At 51.3% G+C, this 24922-nt stretch overlaps 1 protein-coding gene across 2 annotated transcripts in view; it reads left to right on the plus strand.

The window, feature by feature from the left end:
* GALNT14 (polypeptide N-acetylgalactosaminyltransferase 14) overlaps positions 1-24922 on the plus strand; it is a 205878-nt gene that overhangs the window by 162092 nt on the left and 18864 nt on the right. For both annotated transcript variants that reach the window (XM_072767379.1, XM_072767381.1), the window contains exons 4-10: positions 1493-1560; positions 3988-4053; positions 4230-4351; positions 12025-12112; positions 12822-12906; positions 15531-15634; positions 24356-24482. In XM_072767379.1, the coding sequence (XP_072623480.1) occupies positions 1493-1560; positions 3988-4053; positions 4230-4351; positions 12025-12112; positions 12822-12906; positions 15531-15634; positions 24356-24482 (660 nt within the window). The remainder of the gene's footprint in view (positions 1-1492; positions 1561-3987; positions 4054-4229; positions 4352-12024; positions 12113-12821; positions 12907-15530; positions 15635-24355; positions 24483-24922) is intronic.

Below are 24922 nucleotides of genomic sequence, written 5' to 3' on the forward strand. Positions count from 1 at the left end.
AGTAGCTCCAGGCAAAGTTCTCCTCCTAGAGAGTCTCTTCATCCTGCTTCCACAGGGTGGCTCACCTCATCGGGGCTCAGACTGGCCCTCCTGAGAGGAGAACACTCAGTGCCTCCACCAGCACCATCTGAACCCCTCCCCAACCCGCACAGGGCCACGAGCATCCCATGGTGGGCGGGGTGGCTCTGGAACGTGTCTGAGGAACTGTGTGGTTTGGGATGTTCAGAGGTTGATTATGGCCTGAGACCCCCAGAGGAACACGGAAACCCAGCCTTGCCTGTGAGTACAGATCCACAGCATAGGCTGACATGTGAAGTCAATCCCAGAATCATTACTGCCGCACAAAAATAGTGGTAATTGCCACTTCGAGCTAGACATGGTGATAAATGCTCTAGAAACATTTTCTCTCCAATCCTCCCAACGGCCAAGTGAAGTAGATACTACTGTTCTTATTCCTGTTGTGCAGATGGGGCTACTCACTACACAGAGCGGTAGAGCCACTTTCCCAGGATCCCACAGCTTGTAGCAAGTAGCTCCTCGACTGCCAACTTTTGGCAGGTAGAACAGGCCTTCCCTTTGGTCCTCGTAGAACCTAAGCACATAGTAGGTGTGCAGTACACACCCCTGGAGGGAATGATGGGCCACAGTTCTAGGCTGGCCTCTGGTGACACACAGAATACTGACAAGGACCCTGCCCCCAGAGATAGGACCATCTAAAGGGGCCGGCAAAACCAGCCCTCAGAGTCCGGCATGGAGAAGGCCACAGGATAGTGCTCACTGAGTAGCTGGGAAGCTGTTAAGGAATAAATGTGTTGAACTGGTGGCAGAGGAAGGGTGTTTCATGGCATCAGGGGTGACCAGGCTCTTGGTTATGAACAAGCAAGATGCCACCAAATCAGGGCCTAAAGCATGAGGAGGCTGGGAACAGGGGCCGTGTTCAGATTGTGAAGAGCATGCTGAGGGTTTGAGTGTAGACAGTGGCGAGCCACTGTGACGTTTTGTCAACTTATTTGTTTGCATGAGTGAGGAAAGTCACACTTTCCAGAGATCAGACCTAGGCTCCAGAAAGCTCCCTCTTAAGGCCCTGAGAGGATGGCCTGGGCAGGTCAAGGCTGCTGCAAAAAATGGGGCAAAAGTTGAGCTTCTATCTTATACAGAGGTATAAGAAGTGGACGTGGTTTGAGGGATCTTTTCTAGTAGAACCAGGAGGTCTTGGTCACTGGATACGGGGCTTTTGGGTGGCAGCGGGGGAGGGCAGTCATTGAGGATGACTCCTGGGTTCCTGTCTCGGTGCCAAGTGCATGGGTGGCATTCCCTAGGAGAAAGCAGGGTCATATCCCAGGGGCTCCCAGGTGAGTAGTGGGACGGCACAAGCCCTTTGGTTGCTCTGAGTTTTCATTCCTCAAATGCCATGGTGTCCATTTAAAGCTCCGGTTAACACATACGTTTGCCACTAGAAGTCTTAATTATCTCCCCTCCTTCCACCTCACAGCGTATTAAATCGCACACCTATGAATCTGATCCAGGAAATCATATTAGTGGATGACTTCAGCAATGACCGTAAGTATCTTGGCCCCCTGGCTCTGTGGGTACAAGTTTCTGTTCCCAGCCCCCAAGTAACAGGCAGGGGCAGTCCATTGGTTCTCCAGGGATGGAGGAAAGCCTGGGTTTGTAGCAGATATGGAAGCCTTGGAGTGTCCATGAGGGGCTCGAGAAGGAGATAAGCCTTATATTTTAAAAAACAATTTCTTGGGGCGCCTGGGTGACTCAATCGGTTAAGTGTCCTTCAGCTCAGGTCATGATCTCGAGGTCTTGGGATTGAGCCCCACATCAGCTCCCTTTCCAGTAGGGAATCTGCTTCTCCCTCTCTCTGCACATGTGTGCTCGGTCACTCTGTATGTGTCAAAACAAATATTAAATAAAATCTTAAAAAAAAAAACAAAACAGAAATACCCCCAAATTTCTTGGATTCTCTGCCGTGAGTCTTTGAGGACCTATGCAGTAAATTTAGTAGATCCTTGACTGGGTTGGGGGGAGGTGTGTGTGTGTGCACACACACATGTATGTCACTGCCCCCTAACCAACGTTCTTGGACATGGAAACCTTCAGAGGATTGACCCTGGGACCCAGAGCTCAGAGCAATTTGTATCACTAGAGGTTCCTGACTTGTATCTGGGGTAATCTGCTAGTCTGAGCCGAGTCTGAAACACCCTCTCCTTTCATTCCTGCATGAGGGCTGGGTGGACTCTGGGGGGGTGCCATTGGGACATCCCATCACCTGGCCATGCCCAGTGAGTAGCTGCCTTCTGACCATCCAGCCAATGGGCACTTTTTCCTAGCTATCCTATCAAAGAACCACATCTCCTTTCCCCAAGAAGAGCATGTAGGTGTCCTCAGACGTGTGTGTGTTAAGTTTGACAGACATGACAGCTGTAGAAGCATCCTCAGATGTCAAGTGTTGGTAGTGCTGACTCCTCTGAGAGCCATCATCCCAGCAGCCTGGGTACAGTTCCAGGCAGGACCAACTCTTCCCGGTGACAAACCAGGGGGAGCAGGCAATGGCCCTGGGGACAGCTGCAAGCCCTAGGAGAAGAGTCTGTCCCCACCAGTGCTGATGCTGAAAGGTAGGCATAAGAGCCAGTACCACCCCAAAGTCTGCTATAGGATGGCTGTAACCCACACCCATGGCATAGCCTCAGAACCCTGGAAGTAACGCCTAAGTGAGCTGTGCACTGGGCCCAGAGTAGTAAGGTCAGACTCTGAGTACTGAAACTCGGTGATCTCCCTTCCCTAGAGAGGAAGGAGTGGGAGGTGGCCTGGCACTGAAGCTGGAGAAGCATAGACTGCTGGATTGACTCAGAAGTGGAACAGCTTTGTGGAGCCAGACTGCCCAGCTTTAAACCCAAGACCTCTCACTTATGCACTGGTTATGTACCTCTGCCAGAGGTTAACTTCCATGTGCCTCAGTTCCCCTGATGTACAGTGGAGAACATTGTAATTATATGGTTTATGTAAGGATTTAGAAGTGTTAACACATTCAAAGTGCCTGGAACAGTACCCGGCCCAGAGGGAGCCTCTGTGAGTCTTTGCTATCACTCTGTAGAGTCCAGAGCCAAAGAGAGGCTAAGGTTGGTAAACCAGTGAAGCAAAACCAACATGGTGGTGTCAAAATATAGAGTTTAGAGGATTGATAAATTAAGCAAGTGACAGGGCAAGCAGGCAAGCCAGAGGATTGGGTGATGCTTAAGATGCACCTCCTGCCCATCCTGGCACATTCCCCCGAACAGTGGAAAGTTAAGCCAGCTCTGTGTGATGGGATACACTGGACAGATCACTTAACATATAAAGTCCCTAGTTATCAAAAGTCCATGATCAGAAAGGAAACTCTGAAATCCATCTCATCCATTGTGTGGTCTCCCAGCAGTTTTTGTTAGACCCCACTAGAGTGAGCAGGACTCTGTCTCATGTTCTTAATTGTCTGTGAAAAAGGAGAAGAGTCTCCAGGTGACCATACCAAGAATTCCCATCTGGAAGTGTGTCCTAGTAAGCGCACAGGTGCTGCTGTGTGACTGACCTGCTTCAAAGAGGCCACCTTGGGGCGCCTAGATGGCTCAGTGGTTGAGCGTCTGCCTTTGGCTCAGATTGTGATCCTGGGGTCCTGGGATCAAGTTCTGTCATCAGGCTCCCAGGAGGGAGCCTGCTTCTTCCTCTGCCTATGTCTCTGCCTCTCTATGTCTCTCATAAATAAATAAAGAAAATTTTTGGAAAAAAAGAAAGGCCTCCTTGAGGCCACTTGGCATGGACTGGGCCTCGTTGTATCTCAATAGAAATGGTCAGTCTACCTTGTCCAAAACCCACAACCACCCCTGGAGTCGGGACAGGGCTCTGCAGTTGGGGGTGGGGACAGCAAGCTGGGCTGTCTCACCTACTCTTCCGGTTCACGTCCATCCCGGGGTGCTCATGCCACATAACCTTTTATCTTCACAGCTGACGACTGCTTGCAGCTCATCAAGTTGCCCAAGGTGAAGTGTATACGCAATAGTGAGCGGCAAGGTAGGTCTGTGCAGGGCGGCAGGCCCCTGGGGTGTAAGTGGGGGGGGGGTGTTGAGGGTGTGTGTGTGCATCTGGGTGTGTGTTTAGTGTGTAGGAAATGTCCTGTGGCTCCTCCATGAGCTCTCTGGGAGATGGAAGGACAGGGGCACAGCCTTGTCTGTTTGTCCCTACCACAGGTCTGGTCCGGTCCCGGATCCGGGGCGCTAATGTCGCCAAGGGCACCACTCTGACTTTCCTGGACAGTCACTGCGAGGTGAACAGGGACTGGCTCCAGCCCCTGCTGCACAGAGTCAAAGAGGTGAGTGGGGCAGACTGTGGGTCAGGGTGCTGCGTCCCCACCTCCTCTCAGCTCTGTCAAGCCAGTATTTCACATATGCACCCCGGGACCCTCTGGGAGGGAGCATGGCACTGATTCTATCCCCATGTTAAAGATGGAGAAAACTGAGGTAGAGCAGCCTGCCCACAGTCACAACGCAGGCAGTGGTGGGGCAAGGCCAGGGACCTGTTCTTTGTATCACACTGTCACCGCAGCAGGCCTGTGAGTGGGGCTTCTGGCAGCAGCTGATACATGGTGCGTGCAGAACTATTTCTGCCAGACAATAGAAGACTCCAGAAAGGGAGCCCTGATGAGTGCCATTTGTGACAAGGAGGCAGCGGAGTTAACTGGGCCTTGTCACCCAATTCCTGAGGCTTTTGTCATTACCTTCACCCATGCATCACCCTTGCCCAGAGGCCAAGGCAGGTTGGCAGGATGCAAAGAAACCTAAATTCCTTGCCTCTGCCTACCCTTGAATTGCTCTGGAATTCTGTATGCTTTCTCTCTCCATATCTCAGTTACTCCTTTTGAAAGTGCAAAAACTTTTCTCTGACGTTCCCACTGTTACTTTATATTCCGCAAAGACCACCCTCCCTGGTCCTGACCTGCAGATGGCTCTGTGCCTTTGTGCAGGTCCCACCCTCCCTGAGTTACGGATAGACTCACACGGCCGCTACGAGGTCGGGTATTTTTCACATGCCCATTTCTCAGACAAGGACACAGTGTCGGGGGAGTGGTGGGACTTAGGCTGATTTTCCTTGGCTGGCACCACCCGCACCAGGGCCCCCACACCATCTCCCCTGTGCTGTGGCGATCTCCTTCTCACCTTTTTTCCTTTGTGGTGGCCACTCTGCTCCTACCCACTAATGACTGTGTTGAGGATGAAAGAATCAGTATATGTGAACTGCTCAGAGAAGTGGGAAATCCTTCCTGACTTGTTCATCCTGATGAGAGACATCGGTGGGTTTGCAGGGCTCTCGCACATGGGCCCAGACATTCATACCCATCCCCGTGACCGCTGCCCTGAGATTGAGGGATGCTTAGTGCTGTTTAGGAAAATCCTCTGTCTCCCTCTTTCTGGCACAATCCAGGTGAAGAGGTCTGCATTGAGGAATAGTAGGTTATGAACAGACTGTTTAGTTGAAGGGCTTTACCTGGCCCTAGAGGCCCTTTCACTGTCCCAGAGAGGAGGGGTTTGGGGGTGGGGCTGAATGTGCCAACCCTCTATCAGGTGGTTTGTCCACTGCCCCCCCACCCAGGTGAGCAGTTACCTCATTAGCATAAACTCAGGTTGGGTGAAAGGATTACTGTATATAACAAATATGCCTCCCCCGCCCTCCCCTCCCCCCATCCTACCCCCCTGCCCCGTCACCATGGAAACTGAGGAAATCCCAAGGTTTTTAGAAGCTCTTGTGCAGTGGATCAGGAACAAAAGCCAGGTGTATATTTCTTCTTATATCACATCACAGTATACACCACATTTTTTAATTAATTTTTTAATTTTAATTCCACTATAGTTAGTCTACAGAGTTAGGTTCAGGTGTACAATATAGTGATTCAACAATTCTGTGTATTACTCATAGCAACAAGTGTACTCTTAATTCCCTTCACCTGTTTTACCCATCCGCCTCCCACTTCCCCTCTGGTAATCATCTGTTCATTCCCTGTGATTAAGAGTGTTTCTTGGTTTGTATCTCTCTCTCTTTTTTTTTCCTTTGCTCATTTGTTTTATTTTTTAAATTCCACGTATGAGTGAAATTATATGGTATTTGTTTTTCTCTGACGTATTTCATTTAGCATTAAACCCTCTGGATCCATCCATGTTGTTGCAAATGGCAAGATTTCATTCTTTTTATGGCTGAGTAATATTCCTCTTTATCCATTCATCAGTCGATAGACACTTGGCAGCTTCCATGGTTTGGCTATTGTAAATAATGCTGCAGTAAACATAGGAGTGCATATATCCCTTTGAATTAACATTTTTGTATTTTGGGGGTAAACACGTAGTAGTGTGATTACTGGATCATAGGGTAGTTCTATTTCTAACTTCTCAAGGAACCTCCATACTTTGCACAGTGGCTGTACCAGTTTGCATTCCCACCAACAGTGCAAGAGGGTTCCTATTTCTCCACATCCTCTCCCAACAATTGTTTCTTGCGCTGTTTATTTTAGCCATTCTCATAGCTGTGAGGTGGTATCTCATTGTGGTTTTGATTTGCATTTGCCTGATGATGAGTGATGTTGAGCATCTTTTCATGTGTCTGTTGGCCATCTGTATGTCTTTGGAGAAATGTCTGTTCAGGTCCTCTGCCCATTTTTTAATTGATTGGGGTTTTGGGGGTTTTTTTCTTTTTTTTTTTGGTTTGAGTTTTAGAAGTTCTTTATATATTTTGGACACTAACCCTTTATCATATATGTCATTTACAAATATCTTCTCCCATTCTGTAGTTTGTCTTTTAGCCGTGTTGATTGTTTCCTTTGCTGTGCAGAAGCTTTTTATTTTGATGTAGTTCCAATAGTTTATTTTGGCTTTTGCTTCCCTTGCCTCAGGAGACCGATCTAGAAAAAAATTGCTGTGTCCGATATCGGAGAAATTACTGTCTGAACACCACATTCTGTTTATCCATTCCTCTGCTAAAAGATATTTTGGGTTGTTTCCACCTTTTTACTATTGTGAATAGCGCTGCTGCAAACATTAGTATGTAAGTTTGAGTACCTGCTTCCAATTCTCTGGGGTGCATACCAATGAGTGGAATGACAGGGTCATGTGGCAATTCAGTGTTTGACCTGTGGGAACCCCCAGGCTGATGGAGCCCTGCAGGATATGTTGGGGGGCCTTGCTTTCAGACAGCCTTAAAGAACCCTTTCCACCCCAGTGCCTTGGAGGCTGTCACAGAAGCCCTTTCTGAAAAATGCTCTCATTTCTGCCCCCCTGGCCAGCTTCACCTGCAGATCAGAGAAGATTTCATCTCCTCCTTCTTGCATGGGAGTGCTCCTTACAGCCCCGTGCTCCTGTGGGAGTCATTTGGCCCTAGGGTAGAGCTCACCCTTCCAGGCCGAGATCCCAGTCCTCACCACTGTCTGACCTCAGTAGCAGAGGGCTGGTCAGACAGACCCAGGGTTGTGGTCCAGCTCTGCCCCTTGCAGGGGAGACAGCAGCCTCCATTGGCTGCAAAGGTTTTTACAAGACCCTGATTCCTATTGATGGCATGTTTCCCTGAGACATCCCCTTCAGGACAGGGATGTGGGCGTGTGTTGGCCTCTGTTAACACATGTCTTTGTGTCTTGTCTCAGAGTAGAACGTGATTTGATCTTGTGAGTGGAAGTAGAAATTTTAAGCTGTAATTGGAGTTTGGGATTTTCAAAAATAGAAAGAGATAAGAAAGAGCTGGGTTGGGGCTGTCAGAAGCCGTCCTCAGCTGGTCTCATCCACATGGAACCCTCTCAGTGTCCTGTTTCTTCCCTTCAGTTACGTGATGATACTTGAAACAAGCACCAGGTTGGTTTTAATTTTTTTAACAGAGGCCTCTTTTATTCCCCCGCTCCTTATCTACATATTTCTTTAGTTGGAAAAAAGATTTTAAGAAATTTCAATCCCAGTAGCATTTGGTAAATTTATATAAATAATGGCTTACATATGCTTCAAAGCCTTTCACACTCCTCCCTCCCTTATTCCACCCAAAAGCCCTGTTAGGAAGGCAAGACAGTTTTGCAAATAATAATTTGTCTTCACTTTATAGATGAAGAGACAGATCCTCAGTGTGTGCTGGTGTGTTTAAGGTGACATGTATTCTAGATGACAGAACCAGAACTAGAATGTAGATCTCCTGTCATCTCCTCAAGGACCCCTCCTTCTCCTTCACCCCTCCCTCCAGGCTGCCACAGAGGCCCCATCATAATCCTCTATCCCCTGTCCCACACCTTCCCTAGACTGTGAGGCCTTACTTATCTTTGTACCCGCCACACTTCTGAAACTATAAGAGGTGCTCAGTAAAGCTGGCTGACCAAATGAGTGAATTATTTTCTTAGAAGGTTTTTTAAAGAAAATTACTATTATTATTTTTATTATTTTTTTAGGGGGGTTAGAGAGGCAGAGGGAGAGGAAAAGAGAGAAACTTAAGCAGGCTCCATGCCCAGCACAGAGCCCAATTCAGAGCTTGATCTCACAACCCTGAGATAATGACCTGAGCCGAAATCAAGAGTAGGGCGCTAAACCAACTGAGCCACTCAAGCACCCATCTCCTGGAGTTTTTTGAGTGCCTGTTCACAGTGTGGTTTTAATGATATGAATGGGTAGAGAAAGGAGGGGTATACTGCAGGGATGATTGATGGCCATTGGCTGGTGCATGCAGCCTCTGTCATTGCTGCCAGTGGGGCAGGGCTGGGGCTCAGATTTGTGTTGGGGAGGAGAGGACAGGGAATGCAGTCCTGGGTCTGTCAGGGATTACTCCAGCTGTCTGATTCAGCCTACCTCTGGGCCTAGCCTTAAAGACCACCCCCCTGGAGCACTGGGTATGGTACTCCACACCAAAGAGACCCAGGTAGGTCTGGGTATCTTTATGGAGATGGAGAGTCAGTCCCTCTATCCCCGAACCTGCAAGAGGAGAGGTCATCTTTCTCAGCTGTAACTGACCCACCTGCTTTGCTGCCAGCCACTGACATAGTGCCCTCAGAGGGAGCTCAGCGACAGTTTTTTCAGCCAGCGCAATGGAACACCAGGCTGAGGGCTGTAGGAGTAGAGCAGTTACGGACTTCTAGTCACTCACAGAGGTTTGTGTCCTGGCCTTAAGGGTTATGTATATAAAGTCTCCTGCAGCTTCTTTTTAAGGTCCTGGCTCCATACAGCACTTAGCCCCAAACATCCCTCGTTGCCTATGTGGTCTCCCTGCCTCTAAGCCGACACTACACATGAACCGTGACAGGAATAATAGAAGGGCAAAAGCCCTCAGAACTTACAGGGAGAGTCCTTGGGTGGCTTCTGGGGAAGGCTGTGGCCGAGATAAGCAACCAGCATTTTGTTTTGTCTTTCAGTTTCCAAATATTGAGAAGAGATTTTTTTAAAAATTAAGATTACATTTCAGGGGTCCCCAAGACCACCCCCAGGTTCAATAATTCACTAGAAGGACTTGGAACTTAGCAAAGCTGTTACATTCATGATTACTGTTTAGGATAACAAATGGAAACCGGTGAAAATCAGCTGGAAATAGGGGAAAGTGCAGAGAGAGAGTTTTAGGCAGAACCTTCCAGTGGACCAGCCCCAGTGGGGCTGTACAGATAGCCCTTACTTCTCCCAGCAAGAACGTACTACAACAACACGCACAGAGCATTGAGAAACAGGGAAGCCCACCCTAGCCTTGGTGTCTGGGCTTTGTGCTGCTGGTCAGCCATGTCTATGTGACTGACCCCCCTATGGTCTCCACACTCCTCCAGAGGCCAGACCGAGCTGGTACAAGCCCAAGGCCCTTGCTGTAAGTCACGCTGTTAGCATAGACTGTCTGGCATATCCCAAGATTCCCAGGTAAACAGAGACACTCTTAGAAACAGGACATTGTGCGGGCTTAGATGTTGCTGCCCAGAAGCCAGGCAAGAGCCAAACATATTTGTGGGCAAGATTAATCCTTTACCATACAAGGGTCTACATCAGGACTCAGTGAAGCTACAGAGACCTAAAAACTCAACAAGCAAAGGCGAAATGAGAACTGTGTCAGATTCACAGAAGTTCAGTCTCTGAACTTCTGAGAACATGTCAGAATTCAAGTCACAGGAATATCTTTGGGGTTGTGTCCATGGGTAGGTATTGGTGTGGATGTCTAGGAGTGTGCATGCAGTGTGCCCCCCACCCCCAACATACACACACACAGATGCAGGATGACAGTGCCTGAGGAGAAGAGCCTGGAGAGCTGTGGCAGCTGGGCAGGTGCCGTGTTGACTGTGGAAGAAGCATCTGTGCACGTCCCAGAGGTAGAAGCAATGCATTGAAAATGAGCATTTCTTTCCACATGGGCCACTTGGCTTCCAAGGTACCTTGTCACTGTCAGGATGAGTCACATGTGGAAGCTGAGGGCCAAATGAAGTCTGTGAACATAAAAGCAGGCACCCGGTGAGTCTGAGCTTAAAATAAGAAGACAGCCTCATTTGGGAGAGAGATTGAACCAGGAAATGAAATGGCTGCAAGGAGAAACAGGCTCCTGCCTATGCCAGCCAGGGAGATAGGTGTGGAGGATTGCAAAAGTGGCCCTGCCTGATTTCCCCACACCTGCTGGTCCTCCTGGGCTGCCTGATTCCTGCTTGGCTGTGGAGTGTTCTTTTCCACTGCCCCAGTCCCTCCTCCTGCAAACCAGGTATAGGGTGTTCTACCCAGAGTGTGGAAGACTTTCAAAATCTGTGCAATGCCTTGACAGCCCCCAAGCATGGTGACTATGTCTTACATATTTTGAAAACATTTCCTGGGTGACTTTGATGTGTGGACAGGGTGGCCTGAGGGATGTAGCAAGTGATGAAGCTGGAGAGTGAGATACCGGCCTACTGTGGATGGTCTTGAATGCCAGGCTAAAGAGTTCAAATGTATCTTCCAGGCAGCTCAGGTTTTTAACTGCTGAGCTGCAGAGTGAGATTTTCCCATCAGAATGACATCTTCCCTAGCCACCTAAGGAAAGAGGGTGAGTACAACACACTCAGAAGAGCAGTTTCCAAGTTGGAATCAGCGGAGCTTCTCTGTGCTGGGGAGGCAGAGGGCTACACAGCGGTTCTGTTTAGCAGAAATAGGCAACTGAGGGAAAGGAGCACCTGTGGGGAGAAGAGTGTGAGAGCATCACTGAAAGTCCATGTGAAATCCACATGGAAATGGCCACTGGCATAGTGGATCCGAGTCTGGAAGCAAGGTGGCAAGTCAGAGCTGGAGGCACAGATCTGTGAGCGTCCCGGGCAACATCTGAAACTAGGAGTCCCCAGAGATGCTATTCATCAACTTGCCTATAAACATAGGCATTGAGGACACCTGGGTGGCTCAGTCGGTTAAGCATCTGCCTTTGGCACGGGTCATGATCTCAGGATCCTGGGATTGTGCCTCAGGTCGGGCTTCCTGCTCAGTGGGGGAGTCTGCTTCTCTCGGTCTCTTGTATCCTCTGCCCCTCCCCATTGCTTGTTCTCTCTCTCTCTCTCTCTCTCTCTGAAATAAAGTCTTAAAAAAATGACTTTGAATGAAAATATTTGGAAATTCCAAGATGTTCTTCCTGTGGGTGGGTGGCTTTCCTTCATGGGACGGCAGGCTGAGGTAACCTGTGACTGTGGCCTCTGCCTCCCACTAGTGGTGAGGGACTCCCAGAGCCCCCTCCTTCCTATCTTTCCCTTCCTCGGTGTTGTCACTCTCCAGCCACCCCTGCTGTGTCCCTGCCATGCTCACATGGCCGTTGGGGCTAACAAGGCCACCAGAAGTCAGATAAAGGCTCTTAGCATTTTAGGTATTAGAACTAGAGAAGTCATAGCATCCAGTACTACACTTTATAGATGAGAAAACTGAGATCCAGAGATGGAAGTGCTTGGTCAGGGCCACAAAACCAGCCTGGCATTACAAAGGTGAGGCCCTCCCAAGCCCACTGATTCCCAGCCTGGCTCCTTGACGCCACAGACTGAGCCTGGAGCCTGCTGTCTTACAGGACTACACGCGGGTGGTGTGCCCTGTGATTGACATCATCAGCTTGGATAACTTCAACTACATCGAATCCGCCGCAGAGCTCAGAGGGGGTGAGTGGGGCCAGTGCTTTCTCCCCAATGAAGACTCGCTGCTCCCCCTGGTTGGCACTTTCTAGGGGGAGAGTGCGGAGAGGTCTGGTAGTGGTTTGTCTGGAGTGTCCAGCCCTGCATCCTATAACATCAGTAGCTCTAGTGTGGCCTTGCCCCTGAGACCATGGATGGGGTGGCCAGGATAACATGCAGGGCACATCCAGACCCCAGAGCTCTGGCTCTGACAGGAGCTCACTCTGGGGCCTGAGAATAGGGGGGAAGCCAAGTACCTTCTGGCTAGATAGGGCCTGACCTGTTCCGGCACCTCAACATCGGGCACCGCGCTCTCTCTGAGGCCCACCACGGTTCTCCTCAGGGCCTCATGTGGCCCCCCAAGACTTATTTGAGGTGATTCAGCCCCTTAAAAATTTTCTCACATCTTCCCAAGGCACCTGGCCGAGGGCCACTCCTGTAACTGTCCATCCTGTCCCTTTGGGCTCTGTCAAAACTGACTCTGTCATCTGCTGTTTATCCCCTACCTCTGCCCAGCACAGAAGACTCAAAAGGCAATAGGAGGTAGAAGGAAACTGTGAGAGGGAAATCCGATGGCCTTCTTGCTGCTCGGCCTGGGTGATACCTGCTGTCCCCAGGACGAACTTACCTGGAGTGTTTATGAGCTTCTAGAAAGGGATGTGTTGTGCAAGTCAACTGAACGGGTGCTGTGTTCTAGGGTTTGACTGGAGCCTCCACTTCCAATGGGAGCAGCTCTCCCCAGAGCAGAAGGCCCGGCGCCTGGACCCTGCTGAGCCCATTAGGTAAGTCAGGGCAGGGGAGGGTAGGCAGGTCTGTCACTACCAGGTCCTTCCCATTGCTACATGGTATAGGAGGCATTCCACATTAGACACCCAAAGGATTGGGCAGAGACCAAGAGCACCCTTGGCCAGGCTGGCCCCACTTTGCCCTTACTTGAGGAGTTTCTGTCTTCAAGGAGACTACACCTAAGGGGACAGAGGCCTAGTAAGACCTGTACTGAGGATTTGCCCAGTGTGGTCCTCCCATACATGTACCACCATGTACTTATACTTCCCATTAAATGTCAGAGGGTCCCAGATGGTCCAGATGGCTTGGACCTCTGACGGGGGGAGGTTGGTCCCTTTGCCAGAGCAGAGCCACTAGGTCTTGGATGTCACGATTCAGCCCAGGAAGGTCAGGTCAGCATTGCTATAAAGGGAGAGGCCTGGCCACACTGCTGCTTAGTAACAAACACGTCTGTTCTGTCCTCTGTGAGAATGTGACAGTGGCATTGAATCTGGGCTCTTTTGTAGTGCTGTAGATGCTTTGTCCTGATGTGCATTCTCCCTTAATGTGGGAGACTCACAGCCTGGGGTTGGGAGCCTGTCCGAGGGCCCAGAGTAGGATAGAGCATCGTGTCCACCCAGGCAGGGAGCCTGGGTTCTCAGCTTGGGATGTTCCTACCTAAGACTGGCGCACTTGTCCCAGAGCTGTTGGTGATCTCCACACTGACACTTGCCCACCTCAGGTGGGGGGTCAGGAGATAAGAAGTGCTTGGAGAAGTATGGAGAAGGCCACTGGGGTGCAGTTTCTCTCACCAATGACTTAGGGATGCCCTGGATTCTTCTTGAGTATCTCTATCTCTAGACCTGCCATGTAGTAAATGTTTGATCATTTGCATTGAATTAACTTAAGTCGGATGGAGAACCAAGGAGCAAGGAGGAGCCAAACGGTGACACTTCGATAGAAGTGTGTGGTTAGAACTCTGCCAGGGACCTGTCTCACCCGCCTGATTACCCCTGCCCCCTCCTCCAGCCTTCATGAGCTGGAGTGATGCCAAGAGGGAGATTGGAGCTGGACGGTGGACCAGCTGATGCGCTCTATTTCTGAACTTTCTTACCACACCCAGCACCATGCAGCGCACAACAGCTTCTCAGTTACTCTCCAGAGGTGGCACCTGACATAGCAGTGGGCCGAGTCGAGGACAAAGGTGGCAGTGGCAATGGTGATGCAGCCTCCTCAGGGTTTTTCCTTCTCTGTCCCACTGCCAGGGTCCTCAGGGTATGTTCTGTTCCTGTGGGAATCCCTCTGTCCTCAGAGAATGAGCGTTTCCCAGGAATAGGCCAAGTCTCAGAACAGCATGGAGTTTGTGGCACTGTGGGAGACCTGGTTTCTTGACTTGCTCTCTACCAACTAACTGATATGGGGGAAAAGTCCCTCGGCCCTCTGGGCCCACTGGATGGGGGCCAGGCCCCCGAGGGCTCGCCCACCTCTCCCAGCTGTCGCTCCTTATAGATACTCATCCTGAGGCTCACTGGATTATTTGGTTGGACTCTGCTGTCCTCAGCTGCCTTCTTCAGCACCCTGTTCCTTTCCGGGTGACTTCTCTGGCATCGCTCTCAGCAGTCAGAGGCAGGACAGGTGGAGATAAGATGCCAAGGAAAAAGACAAAGCGGAGGGTGTGTTAGTTTGTGGGGGCTGCTGCAGCAACATACACACACAGTGGCCTATCGATAGAAATGTGTAGTGTCCCAGGTCTGGAAGCTAGAAGTCCAAAATCAAGGTGTCAGCAGCATCGTTTCCTTCTGAGGGCTATGCTGGCTTGCTTGCTTGCTTTTTTATTTTAAAGAGAGAGCACAGGTAGTGGGGAGGGGCAGAAGGAGAGGGGAAGCAGAGTCCCTGATGAGCAGGGAGCCCGATCCCAGGACCCTGAGATCTTGACCTGAGCCGAAGCCAAGAGTCAGACAGTTAACCAACCAAGCCATCCAGGCACCCCTCTCCTTGGCTTTCAGATGACCTTCTTCGTGTCTCTTCACACTATGTGCTCTGTATGCACTTCTGTTTCTCTGGCTCAGTGTTTCCTTTTTATTAAGACACGAGTCACGTGGGATTGGGGTCCACCCTAATGACCTCATTTTAACTTGATTATCTCTGTAGATACTGTCTCTCCAAATTAGGTCACACTCTGAGGTACTAAGGGCCCTAGAGCCCCAATATATTATTTTAGGGTCACATAACACCTCACAAGAGGGGTAAGGAGGGAACAAAAGGGGGAGAGCCCAATCTCAGGAAAAGGAAGTGCCATTAAGAGGTGCAACCTCTGTCTTTCTCCTCTTCCTGGTCAGTGGAGAGGCCGGGGAGGATCCCGCAGGCCCTGAGAACAGTGGGCTTCTGAATGAGACCCAGCTTCTGCCCCCAACACCCAGAAGGCATGCTTATGAGTAAATTTGCCTGTTTTCAAGATCAGGAGATTTAAAATCAAAAGGGAAACCCCCGGAGCACGTTTTAGGTAACACATTGGCCTTTTCAAGAGGAAAAGCAGTGGGAAGAAGAGAGCACTGAGTTATGTGCGGCCCTGGCAGATGAATGTAATAGTGATCCATCCCTCCCTCTCCCCTCCCTTCATCTTTTCCTTCCGAATGCCTAGGACTCCCATCATAGCTGGAGGGCTCTTCGTGATGGACAAATCCTGGTTCAATTACCTGGGGAAATACGATACAGACATGGACATCTGGGGTGGAGAGAATTTCGGTGAGTCCCTGTGTCTACGTCCTGGGGCCGGGTGGCATCTCTATGTCCTGGGACCACATGCACGTGGGGAGTAAGTCACCCCTTGGGGGTGAGGCCAGGTGGGGCACCAGAGGAGTGTTGCTGGGAGGCTGAGCACCAGGAAAGCCTCCCCGGGGAAGACCACCAGGGGCACGTAAAAATGTAGAAGCCAGGAAGACTAAAGAAGAATAGCACACTCAAGGCCCAGAGGCAGGCTTGAGGTGGGAGGGCTGAAAGGGGGGATTTGGAGGTAGAAGGAACCTGGGCATGAGGAGGATTGACAGTGACCCCTGGAAAGCTTGGTAAAAAACGTCTGTTGGCTGCCCTGTGCAACATAGCACTCAGTGCCAGTTATGAAGAGGGTCTGGGGTAGTCGCCACAGAAGGTTGGAAGCATCTGGGCCTTCTCTTCTGGTGAGAGAGAACAGGGTGAGGATGGATGAGGTCACAAGTTCCCAGACTGCAAACACAGGGTGTCGAGATGCATTCTGCAGCTCTAGGAGAAAAGCAGCCCGGGACCCGCTCGTGTGGGTCAGTTATGAGTGCCTCTCCTACTGCCTCATGTGTTAGAAGTGTAACTTGGGGGTGCTTCTTGGGGTTGTTGTGAAAATCCATGGAGCTGGATCTGTAAAACTCCCAGCACCATCCGGGCACGGCAAATGCTTGTCTCCTTTCGCTGCTTCTGGCAGGCGGGACCCCCAAAGGTGACTAGAACATGGGCTGCTCAGGCAGGGATTTGGCTCTATTCTGTTCCCAGCCATCTCTGGTGCTTAGAATCGTGCCCCTGTGAAGGAGGCTCACGTAAGTACTTGTGGAACAAAGCACTGGAGGAGAAGAGCCAGAGGCCAGAGTGTCACTGGGGAGCATTTGGCACAGGCTCCCCGAGGGGGGTGCGGCCCAGAGAATGCATGGTCCATGGGGCTCGGCTGGGCACTCAGCAGTAATCCCATGCATTGTCCTCTGCCATTGTTTGCTCCTGTCTCTGCCTCCAGAGTGTTTTATGGCTTTCTTCCTCAGTCACTAAGAGTTATTTTCCAGAAATTTATGGCTGCCGGCCTGACCTGCAGCATCTGTTCTCCCAAACTGGGCAGTGGAGAGAAATCCATCAGAAAAGTACATCTCTTGCCATCCCGGGGGCTGGACCAGAAGCTCAGCAAAGAAGCAGAAAACCCCAAACCCATGAACTGGAGAGATTCCCCTTCCTGGTACCCAGTCCTGGAACACAGCAGGGAAATTGGGTCCAGGTTGGAGGGCAGCTCTGCCTACACGGGCCCAGGAGAACTTGGAACCAGGTAGAGCCTTGTCATTCCCAGTGGGGACGAAATTTCTGTCTCTCTAGAGACAGCCAGCAGGATGTGCTGTTCATTCACAGTGCCTCTCAGGATCCTTAGGGCTGTCCCCCGGCCTTTCCTCCCATCATCAAATGAATCCTTTCTGCAGCACTTCTGATAGATAGTAGTCATCCTGTCTCTGCTCCAGTGCTGTTGATGACAATTGTGTTCACTGCTTCACAGTTGAGCACGTTCTGGTGCTGTGAATTTTCGCATTGAATCGTTAGAAGATTCTTCTAGGGTGCAGGACATCTCGTGCTAGCCTCTGCTAGGGCTTCCTCTGCCCCCTTGAACCTTACAAAGTGAGTGTGATCCCTCCTCCACATGGCAGTCATGTTGGGATTCAGGCAGCATGTTATTTTTAATGATGGCACATTCTGGTCCAACCTACTGGTACCTCCTGTTTATGGCAGTGTTGACATACATCTGCTCATATCAAGTGGCAATCTCAGCTAGTTGCTTCCTGGTGGTTCGACACTCATGAGTGCTGATTTGAATGGGGAAGGAAGGAGGGGCTTCTGAGGAGGTGTAGGAGAGGCATTTTACAATCCATCCCAAAATTTTTTAAAATACCCAAAAAAAAACTACCGCAGGCAGCTATCCCAGGAGACACTGTTTTCTCCCATCCTGACATTCCGTTACGTTATAGCTGGCTCCCAGCACTTTGAAAGCCATTTCTGGATTTTTTTTTTTTTTAACATTTTATATGCCAGAAGGCGCAGTGCTTTTCCAATGGTACATATACCATGCAGAGCAGCCCAGCTCTGCGGGTGAGCATAGGTAGACACCAGAGTGCATGAAGGTGGGGATCTGGAAAAGCCCATCAGGATGGGGTGATCAGGGTTTGGTTGAGTCAGGGAACACTCCTCTTCAGAGGAGAGATGATAGTGAAGGAAGGGGTTCTTGCTCCAGGGAGTGATGGAGGGGACCCTCCGCACCACCCAGCTCACCACATCCTGAGATCCACCCCTCTCTCCATCCCCAGGACTATTCTGTTCCCCCTCAAAGCCAGCCTCCCCCCGGACCAGAGAGCACTGTCTGAAATGCAGGCTTTCGCATTTTCCAGACCAGGAAGCCGCTGTGGCTGCTGCTTGGCCCACACTCCTCAGCCAAGTCCCTCCTGGTCCTTGCCCATGTCTCCACCCATCAGTCTGGAAGCGTGAACAGAACCTCCAGCAGTGCCCAGACATGCCCGACCTTCTGCAACCACCTTGCCTCCCTTCTCCACCAAGTGCTGATTCCGCTGTGCAACAGAGCCCTGCGGCAGCCTCCCCCCAGGACCAGGACACCTTCCCTGCCCACTCTCTTGCCCACCATCCTCGCTCTATACCCCTCAGCAGCTGGTTCTCCTCTCTATGGGCTACTGAGCTCTTTTGTGGATTTGTGTTCATTCATTTGTGGCTGCCGCCTGCCTGCTACTAAACCCAGCAGAAGGCGAGAAGACTCCTCCAACTTCTAGTCCTCAAGGCTCAGAACACCAGAAACTGCTGGCTACCTGTGTGTGTTCAAAACCAAGAGCTGGGAGCTTGCAAGCAGATTCTTTTACTTTTCTTTCTTTCTTTCTTTCTTTCTTTCTTTCTTTCTTTCTTTCTTTCTTTCTTTCTTTCTTTTTAAGATTTTATTTATTCATGAGAGACACAGAGAGAGAGGGGCAGAGACACAGGCAGAGGGAGAAGCAGGCTCCCTGTGGTGGGAACCCGATGCAGGGCTCGATCCCAGGACCCCGGGAATACAACCTAAACCAAAGGCAGACACTCAACCACTGAGCAAGCAGATTCTACAGAGGAGCATGGTCTGCTGATACCTCGATGTGGGCCTTGTGAGACCTTCAGGAGGGAGCCAGCCAAACCCACACATTAGGTCCATGTGTCCTTTGTTACCGCAGCAAAACAGATTCCCTTTCCTATCCCAGGACTGCTCTAAGTAGGCGATGCACATGCCCCTCCTTCCCCTTCAGACCCACTCAAGCAGCACTTACTAAAGGGGCATCGTATCTGACTTGCTGGTGCACTTTATCCCTCAAAACTTCTCTTTCTGACTCTCCCTCTTCGTGCTAGATGGCTCAGGGTAATAGAAAATGGCTAGATCATCTGAGAAGAGCATCCAAGTCTGATGAGAAGTCCTCTTTCCTTGCAGATGGGGAGCTAAGCTAAAGCAGGCTGCTCTTCAGTTCTCATTTCCTCCTCTGGGCTGCTGCCAAAGCCCCATGCCCAGGCAAAGTCTCCCAGGGCCATCCTCTCCCGCTGCTCCTGAACTTCCCCACATCTACTCAAGGCCCATCAGAGAGGATACGGATGGCTTCTTTTCTGTAAGGAGTATGGAAAGTTTAGGGCACCATCTTGGCATTTGCAGTTGGATGGCCACAGGTGGCCATGGTGTCCCTGTGGCTAGTATTTGTTCAACAGCTTGGGGCCTGGATACCGCGTGATTGGCCCAGATGGTACAAAGTACAATTTTGTGGACCAATAAGATGTTCTCTACCCAAGTCCACGTGTTCATTGAAAAATAATAACAGAACTTCCAGGCCCAGGAGGTCCTGAGACCTTAAAGATCATTAAACGGAATACTCTGTTGGCGCATTTATGTGTGTGGACTTAGGAATAACAGTAGCCATGTAGGTGCCCACCATTGCCCACTCCACTTCCCCATCTTGAGTGGGTTTCATATGGCCAGGGATATAGTGGGTCATGCTGCTGTGTGTACAATGTGTGGTTGTGCACGATACATGGAGCTCCATGTAAAACAGCACATTGTATTCAGTGGAGCTCATGTCTAAAGCTCCTTCCACCTTTGTTCAGAAACCAGATATGAAATGAAATTGGAACCTTGATGGGTCTGGCTGAGCAATGGCGTGTGAAGAGCTGTGGTTTGGCTTCTGGGGAGAAAGCGTCTCCTTTCCCATCCAGCAGCCATGGGCTTGTCAGGTAGATGCTGGTCTGGGAGCTGGGGCTGTGTAGGGAGGCCCATGGAGCCCTGTTAGACAACCAGTGGGTGGGGGAGGAGACAGGAGAAAAGAGGTGAGGATGGAGGATGGGGAGGGCAATTTGCCCTCAAGTGTGAATCTGACGTCTAAAGAAAATAAGATACCAGTGCCCTCAATGAGCGTGGAATAATTACACGTCTCCCTGCCTGGAATTCAGAGTGGATTAGGGCCTGCATGACAGTCATCGCCGGGGAGATCGTGCGGGCGCTGACTCAGCGAGAACCCCCTACAGATTCCCTACATCATCTTTGCGCTCCGTCCTCCTCACTTAAGAAAGTGATGACTTTGCAGGAGCCGCCAACAGGGGGGCGGAGGGTCTAGGTGGTGCCTGGGAGGCTTGCTGCCCCATGCCTCCCTGCATGTGCACTTCTGATGCATGAGCCTTGCTGCACGGCACCTTTGGATGTCAAGACTTTCCCAGGAGTCAGCACATACCTGTGAGGACAGTTATCCTGACATTAGTGGTGTAGACAAGGGCAGGGCAACTCCACGTCCGGGATGCAAAGTATCCCACACCGTATACTGTGACCCATCATGCTAATCTGCTCACTCCAGGCTGTGCCACCCAGACCTCTCGACTGTGGGGGCAGCACAGCAGTGTGGGTCTGGCCCTGGGTCTCCGATCACCTCAGTTATAACTCTCAGGAACCCCGGAACACAGAAACCATTACTGCATCTCGGGCTGCAGGCACCTTGGGGTGGCATCAGCAGGACGGAAGGGGCACAAAGACAGACATTTGTCAGGACTGAATGGATGAGCAGAGGAGGTGCCATGTGGAGGCTGGTCATAGAGGAGGCTCTCATGTTGGCCAGTAGAAGCCTTGAAGGCAGTGTCTTTGCAGCCACAGCCATGTTGCTTGACAGTGGCTGTCGAGTGCTGAGGGCGGGTGGAGGCAGGGTGAGGGCTGCATTCTGGAGTGGGGAGATGTGCTTCTGCCCCCAGGCACCTGCTGGCAGGTGTCAGGTCAGAACCGCTTCTGTACCATAAAATGACATCCGCAACTGTGAGCGGGGTTGTTAGGATGACTGAGACGCTACCACCTGAGAGAGGAGGACCGAACAAAGCGCAGCCCAGGGGGAGATGAAGAGGTCATCTTCCTCTTCCTCCCATGGCTCGTGTTTGCAGAATTGAGATACGTGGTGGTTTTTTGGCCAAAGCACCAGACTCAGGAAAATGAGGAGGAGGGGGAGAGCTGGTTTTACAGGTGGAGGCGAGGCAGCAGGCTGCAGCGGGCTGTGGAAGGGTGGCAGGGGCAGAAGATACACCACCTCTGTGCTGGTGTCCATGCTCCTTTGCAGAGCATCCCACAGCCCCTGGAAGCTGGTGCTGGAGCCAGAGAGAGCTGGGGCTGGTGGCATGAAGGCGAGCCCTCAGCATCAAGTGAACCGCGGGGTCAGCTGAGGAAACGGTGTCAGGAGGACACTGTAAAGACAGAGCCTTGGATGGAAGAATGCCAGGAGACCAGAAGGAAAGTGGAGAAGGACCAGGGTCAGGTGACTGCTTTCCAAGGTGGGGACCTGTCCACTCAGTGGCAGAAGGGCAGGATTCATATATGCAGAGGGAAGGAAGATTCTGGGCAAGGGGAGCCAGAGGAAGAAACAGGTGGCAGGGGTAGGAGGGGGTGGGGAAGGGAACCGAAGCATAGTTTAGAGGGATTCGCTTTGCAAATGAGGAGGGACATATGTCTTATTTGAATACATGGAAAGGAAGAGACTGTAGCCAAAACGTATGCATATTTTTGGAAGAGGGCTGGCACAAAATTTGTAGGTTATATCTAGTAAACCAGATCTCCGTCTCTAGTTTTGAAAGATGAGAGGGTTTTCCTTTTTGGGAACTGGAGCAGACCGTATTTTGAGATCCTGGGGAGGAAATGATTAGAACACAGTAGACTTTTGGAACACACTGTTAAGGAGGATGTCCTGAGACTAAAGTCACACACGCTCTAACAGTTCCACAGCCCGACCCCTGCAGCCCCTCCGCGCACTCACTGCAAGGTGGAGAGGCGGGAGGTAGCCATCAGCTAAGCTCACTTACTGCTCCCTGCCTGCCCCGCACCAACGCCAGGCTCGGGGGGAGGATCCCAACAGCACCCCAGCCCAATGCCACATTGCTATGTATCCGGGACCTTGATGGAAAGTCAAAATCTTGAATGCTAAGTCCACAGATTTCAAGCGGCTACTGATGGCAGAAGAAGGAAGCTGGAAGCAGGCACAGGAGGGCAGTGCTAATGGGTTCTGTGTTTCAGAGACTGGCTTAAGGGGTGTCTGACCATGGCTCTGGCTGATTTTTCCATGTACTTAAGTTTTCCCCATGTTCTTAAAATTCTGTTTCATTTGATGTGGACAGCAACCCTGTGGAGGTCTTTTATGATGTTGGCTTGACATGTGAAAAAGCCAGCCTCAGTGAGGTGAAGCAGGTTTCCCCAGGGACATGGCTACAGACTCCAGGCTGTGGACCCCAAAGCCAAGCTCTCCCATCTCCTTCCCTCCCTGTTCTTGCCATCGTTTGGAAGCAATCTTGAGAAGTCCTTTCTTTATGCTAGTGCACACATTGTCCCCCACCCCCCGGTCCCCGAGCTTCCTGGAAATGAGCTGTAGCCCATTCAGGGCAGCACCTCGGCAGGCAGAAGGGCAGGTGTATAGAAGGTGGCAGCACTGGGGTTGGTGTCAAGGGAGCCTTGTCTGCAACTCAAGGACATGGGGCAAGAGGCAGGTAGGTAAAGGCAGGCTGAGGACAGGTGAGTGAGAGAGCAGGTGAGGATGGCAATGAAACCTCGTGTCTAGGCACTTGCTCGGAGAACTGGAAAGGAGACAAAAGAGGATCTCAGACAAAAGAGGATCTCAGGTGAAGGAGCCCAGGGAGGTGGGACCCAAAGTGCTAGAGATTGCAGGGCATGTATGTGGTAGGAAGGCACTAGAATACTCACATCCCCATTCCCTACTCCTGGACCCCAACCTGCTTCCACATGCCCCCCACACACACCCCCACCCCCAGCCACCACCATCAGGAACAGTCACCCATGGACATGGATTTTCTTGAGCCAGCCTGCCCTCCTCATATTTGAGCTTGATTGCAGAAGCATGGACAAGATGGGAATTCCTGAATGAGAAGCTGGCATTTCCCACCCCTGGGGTGCGCGGGGGAGCCTGCCCTGGGTGCAGTCAATAAGGAGGTACACTGTCTGTAGACAAGTTAAAAGCAATCACGAAGCTTTGAAACAGTCATTCAGCTGCTCTAAACAATAGCAGTGATAAGATACTCCCCTTCACCACGGTGGCGTGCCACTGCTTCCATCTGGGGCGGAAGCGCTGCTTCAAGCCTGCTAGAACCCAGCCCCGGGGGAGAAAAGCACACCCCAGCCTACTCCCAGCTGCCCCTGTGGACTCCGCTCCTCCTGCAGCTGCAGCAGCCGACCAGGAACAAATGGACCTGTGTGCAAAATCCCCGCCCTGGGGAGCGACCCCAGCAACAGCTTAAAATCTTCCAGCATTTTCTACAGCTGCTCTCAGTTACTGCCTAGGCTGCTTCCTCCAGGGCTAGGATTCAGGCACCCTTACAGAGTGTAGAACTGCAGTCAGGGTGTTGAGGGGTGCTCTGGGCACCTTGTCCCGGTGCTTCCCGGGAATCCTGCCCATGGGGGTTGCTAGCCTGTCAGAGTGTGACACTCACTCCCTTCATGACAGCCCCTTCTGTCTGGACCTTAACGGTTGGGGAAGTTCGCCTGTATTCTTTTTTAAAGATTTTATTTATTTACGCATGAGAGACACACAGAGAGAGGCAGAGACACAGCCAGAGGGAGGAGCAGGTTCTCCATGGGGAGCCCAATATGGGACTCGATCCCAGGACCCTGGGATCACGACCTGAGCCAAAGGCAGACGCTCAACCACCGAGCTGCCCAGGCATCCCTGCATGTATTCTTGAATGGAAACTCTTTCTTCTTGGTCCTGATTCTGACCCTCTGGGGTCATAGGAGCATGTCTAACCCATCTTCCCTGTGTCCAGAAGCAGCAGTCTGGTCACCCCAAGGCTTCTGTTTTCCAGGCTAAATAAAGCATTGCAGCCAGGCCCTGCACCGTGCTGTCCCCCAGACGTGGCCACCCCAGGAATGTGCTCCTCCAAGCCAGCCTCTGTTTGTGTCCATAGTCACTCTTGTCACCCTCCCAGTTAGGAGTTCTCCTCATCCCCATTTGCAGAAGGGGAAACTGAGGTGGCACAGCCAGCAGAGCACGCAGTCTGGCTGTGGATCTAGCTCTGAACCCCAAACCCCAGGCTGGGTGCAGCCAGCCCTGACCACCTCCTTGGACCTGCTGCCTCCATGCTGCCACCCTGTGTCCCCTCCCCATTGGGAGGGCACAGAGCAGTGATGAGGGGGGCATGGCTGTCTTGCAGAAATCTCCTTCAGGGTGTGGATGTGCGGCGGCAGCCTGGAGATTGTCCCCTGCAGCCGAGTGGGCCATGTCTTCCGCAAGAAACACCCGTATGTTTTCCCAGATGGAAACGCCAACACATATATAAAGTAAGTGCGAGTCCCGGGAGTTCTATGGGGGCAACAGAAAGCCCAGGGCTTTCCTGGTGGTGGGCTGTGGCTGCCCCATGTTCTCTGGTAGGTTGCCTGAGTGTTCTGGTTGCTCAGGAGCCACACGTCACGCTCCCTGGGGGGTCTGCCAAAGCAAGAGGTGGTCGGGCTGGCCCACCCAGCATTAGGAGGAGGCCTGAAGCTCTTCTCCACCACTGACTTCCCCAAGGCTTGACTTGGCCCACAAATCACTGGGTGGCACCATCCTGCAGAGCTCTGGGTGTTTGGGATGGGGGAAGAAGATGCCATTTAAAAAAAAAGAAGAAGATGCCATTTTTGCCTCCCAAATTCTAGAAGATCCTCCACTCCCACGTTGAGGCTGGGTCACCAGGGGAAAGGTCGTCGGGAGGATTTGAGAGTGGGGACACACAAGTGGCTGA

This window comes from Vulpes vulpes, chromosome 8, assembly GCF_048418805.1.
Source record: "Vulpes vulpes isolate BD-2025 chromosome 8, VulVul3, whole genome shotgun sequence".
Lineage (NCBI taxonomy): Eukaryota > Metazoa > Chordata > Mammalia > Carnivora > Canidae > Vulpes > Vulpes vulpes.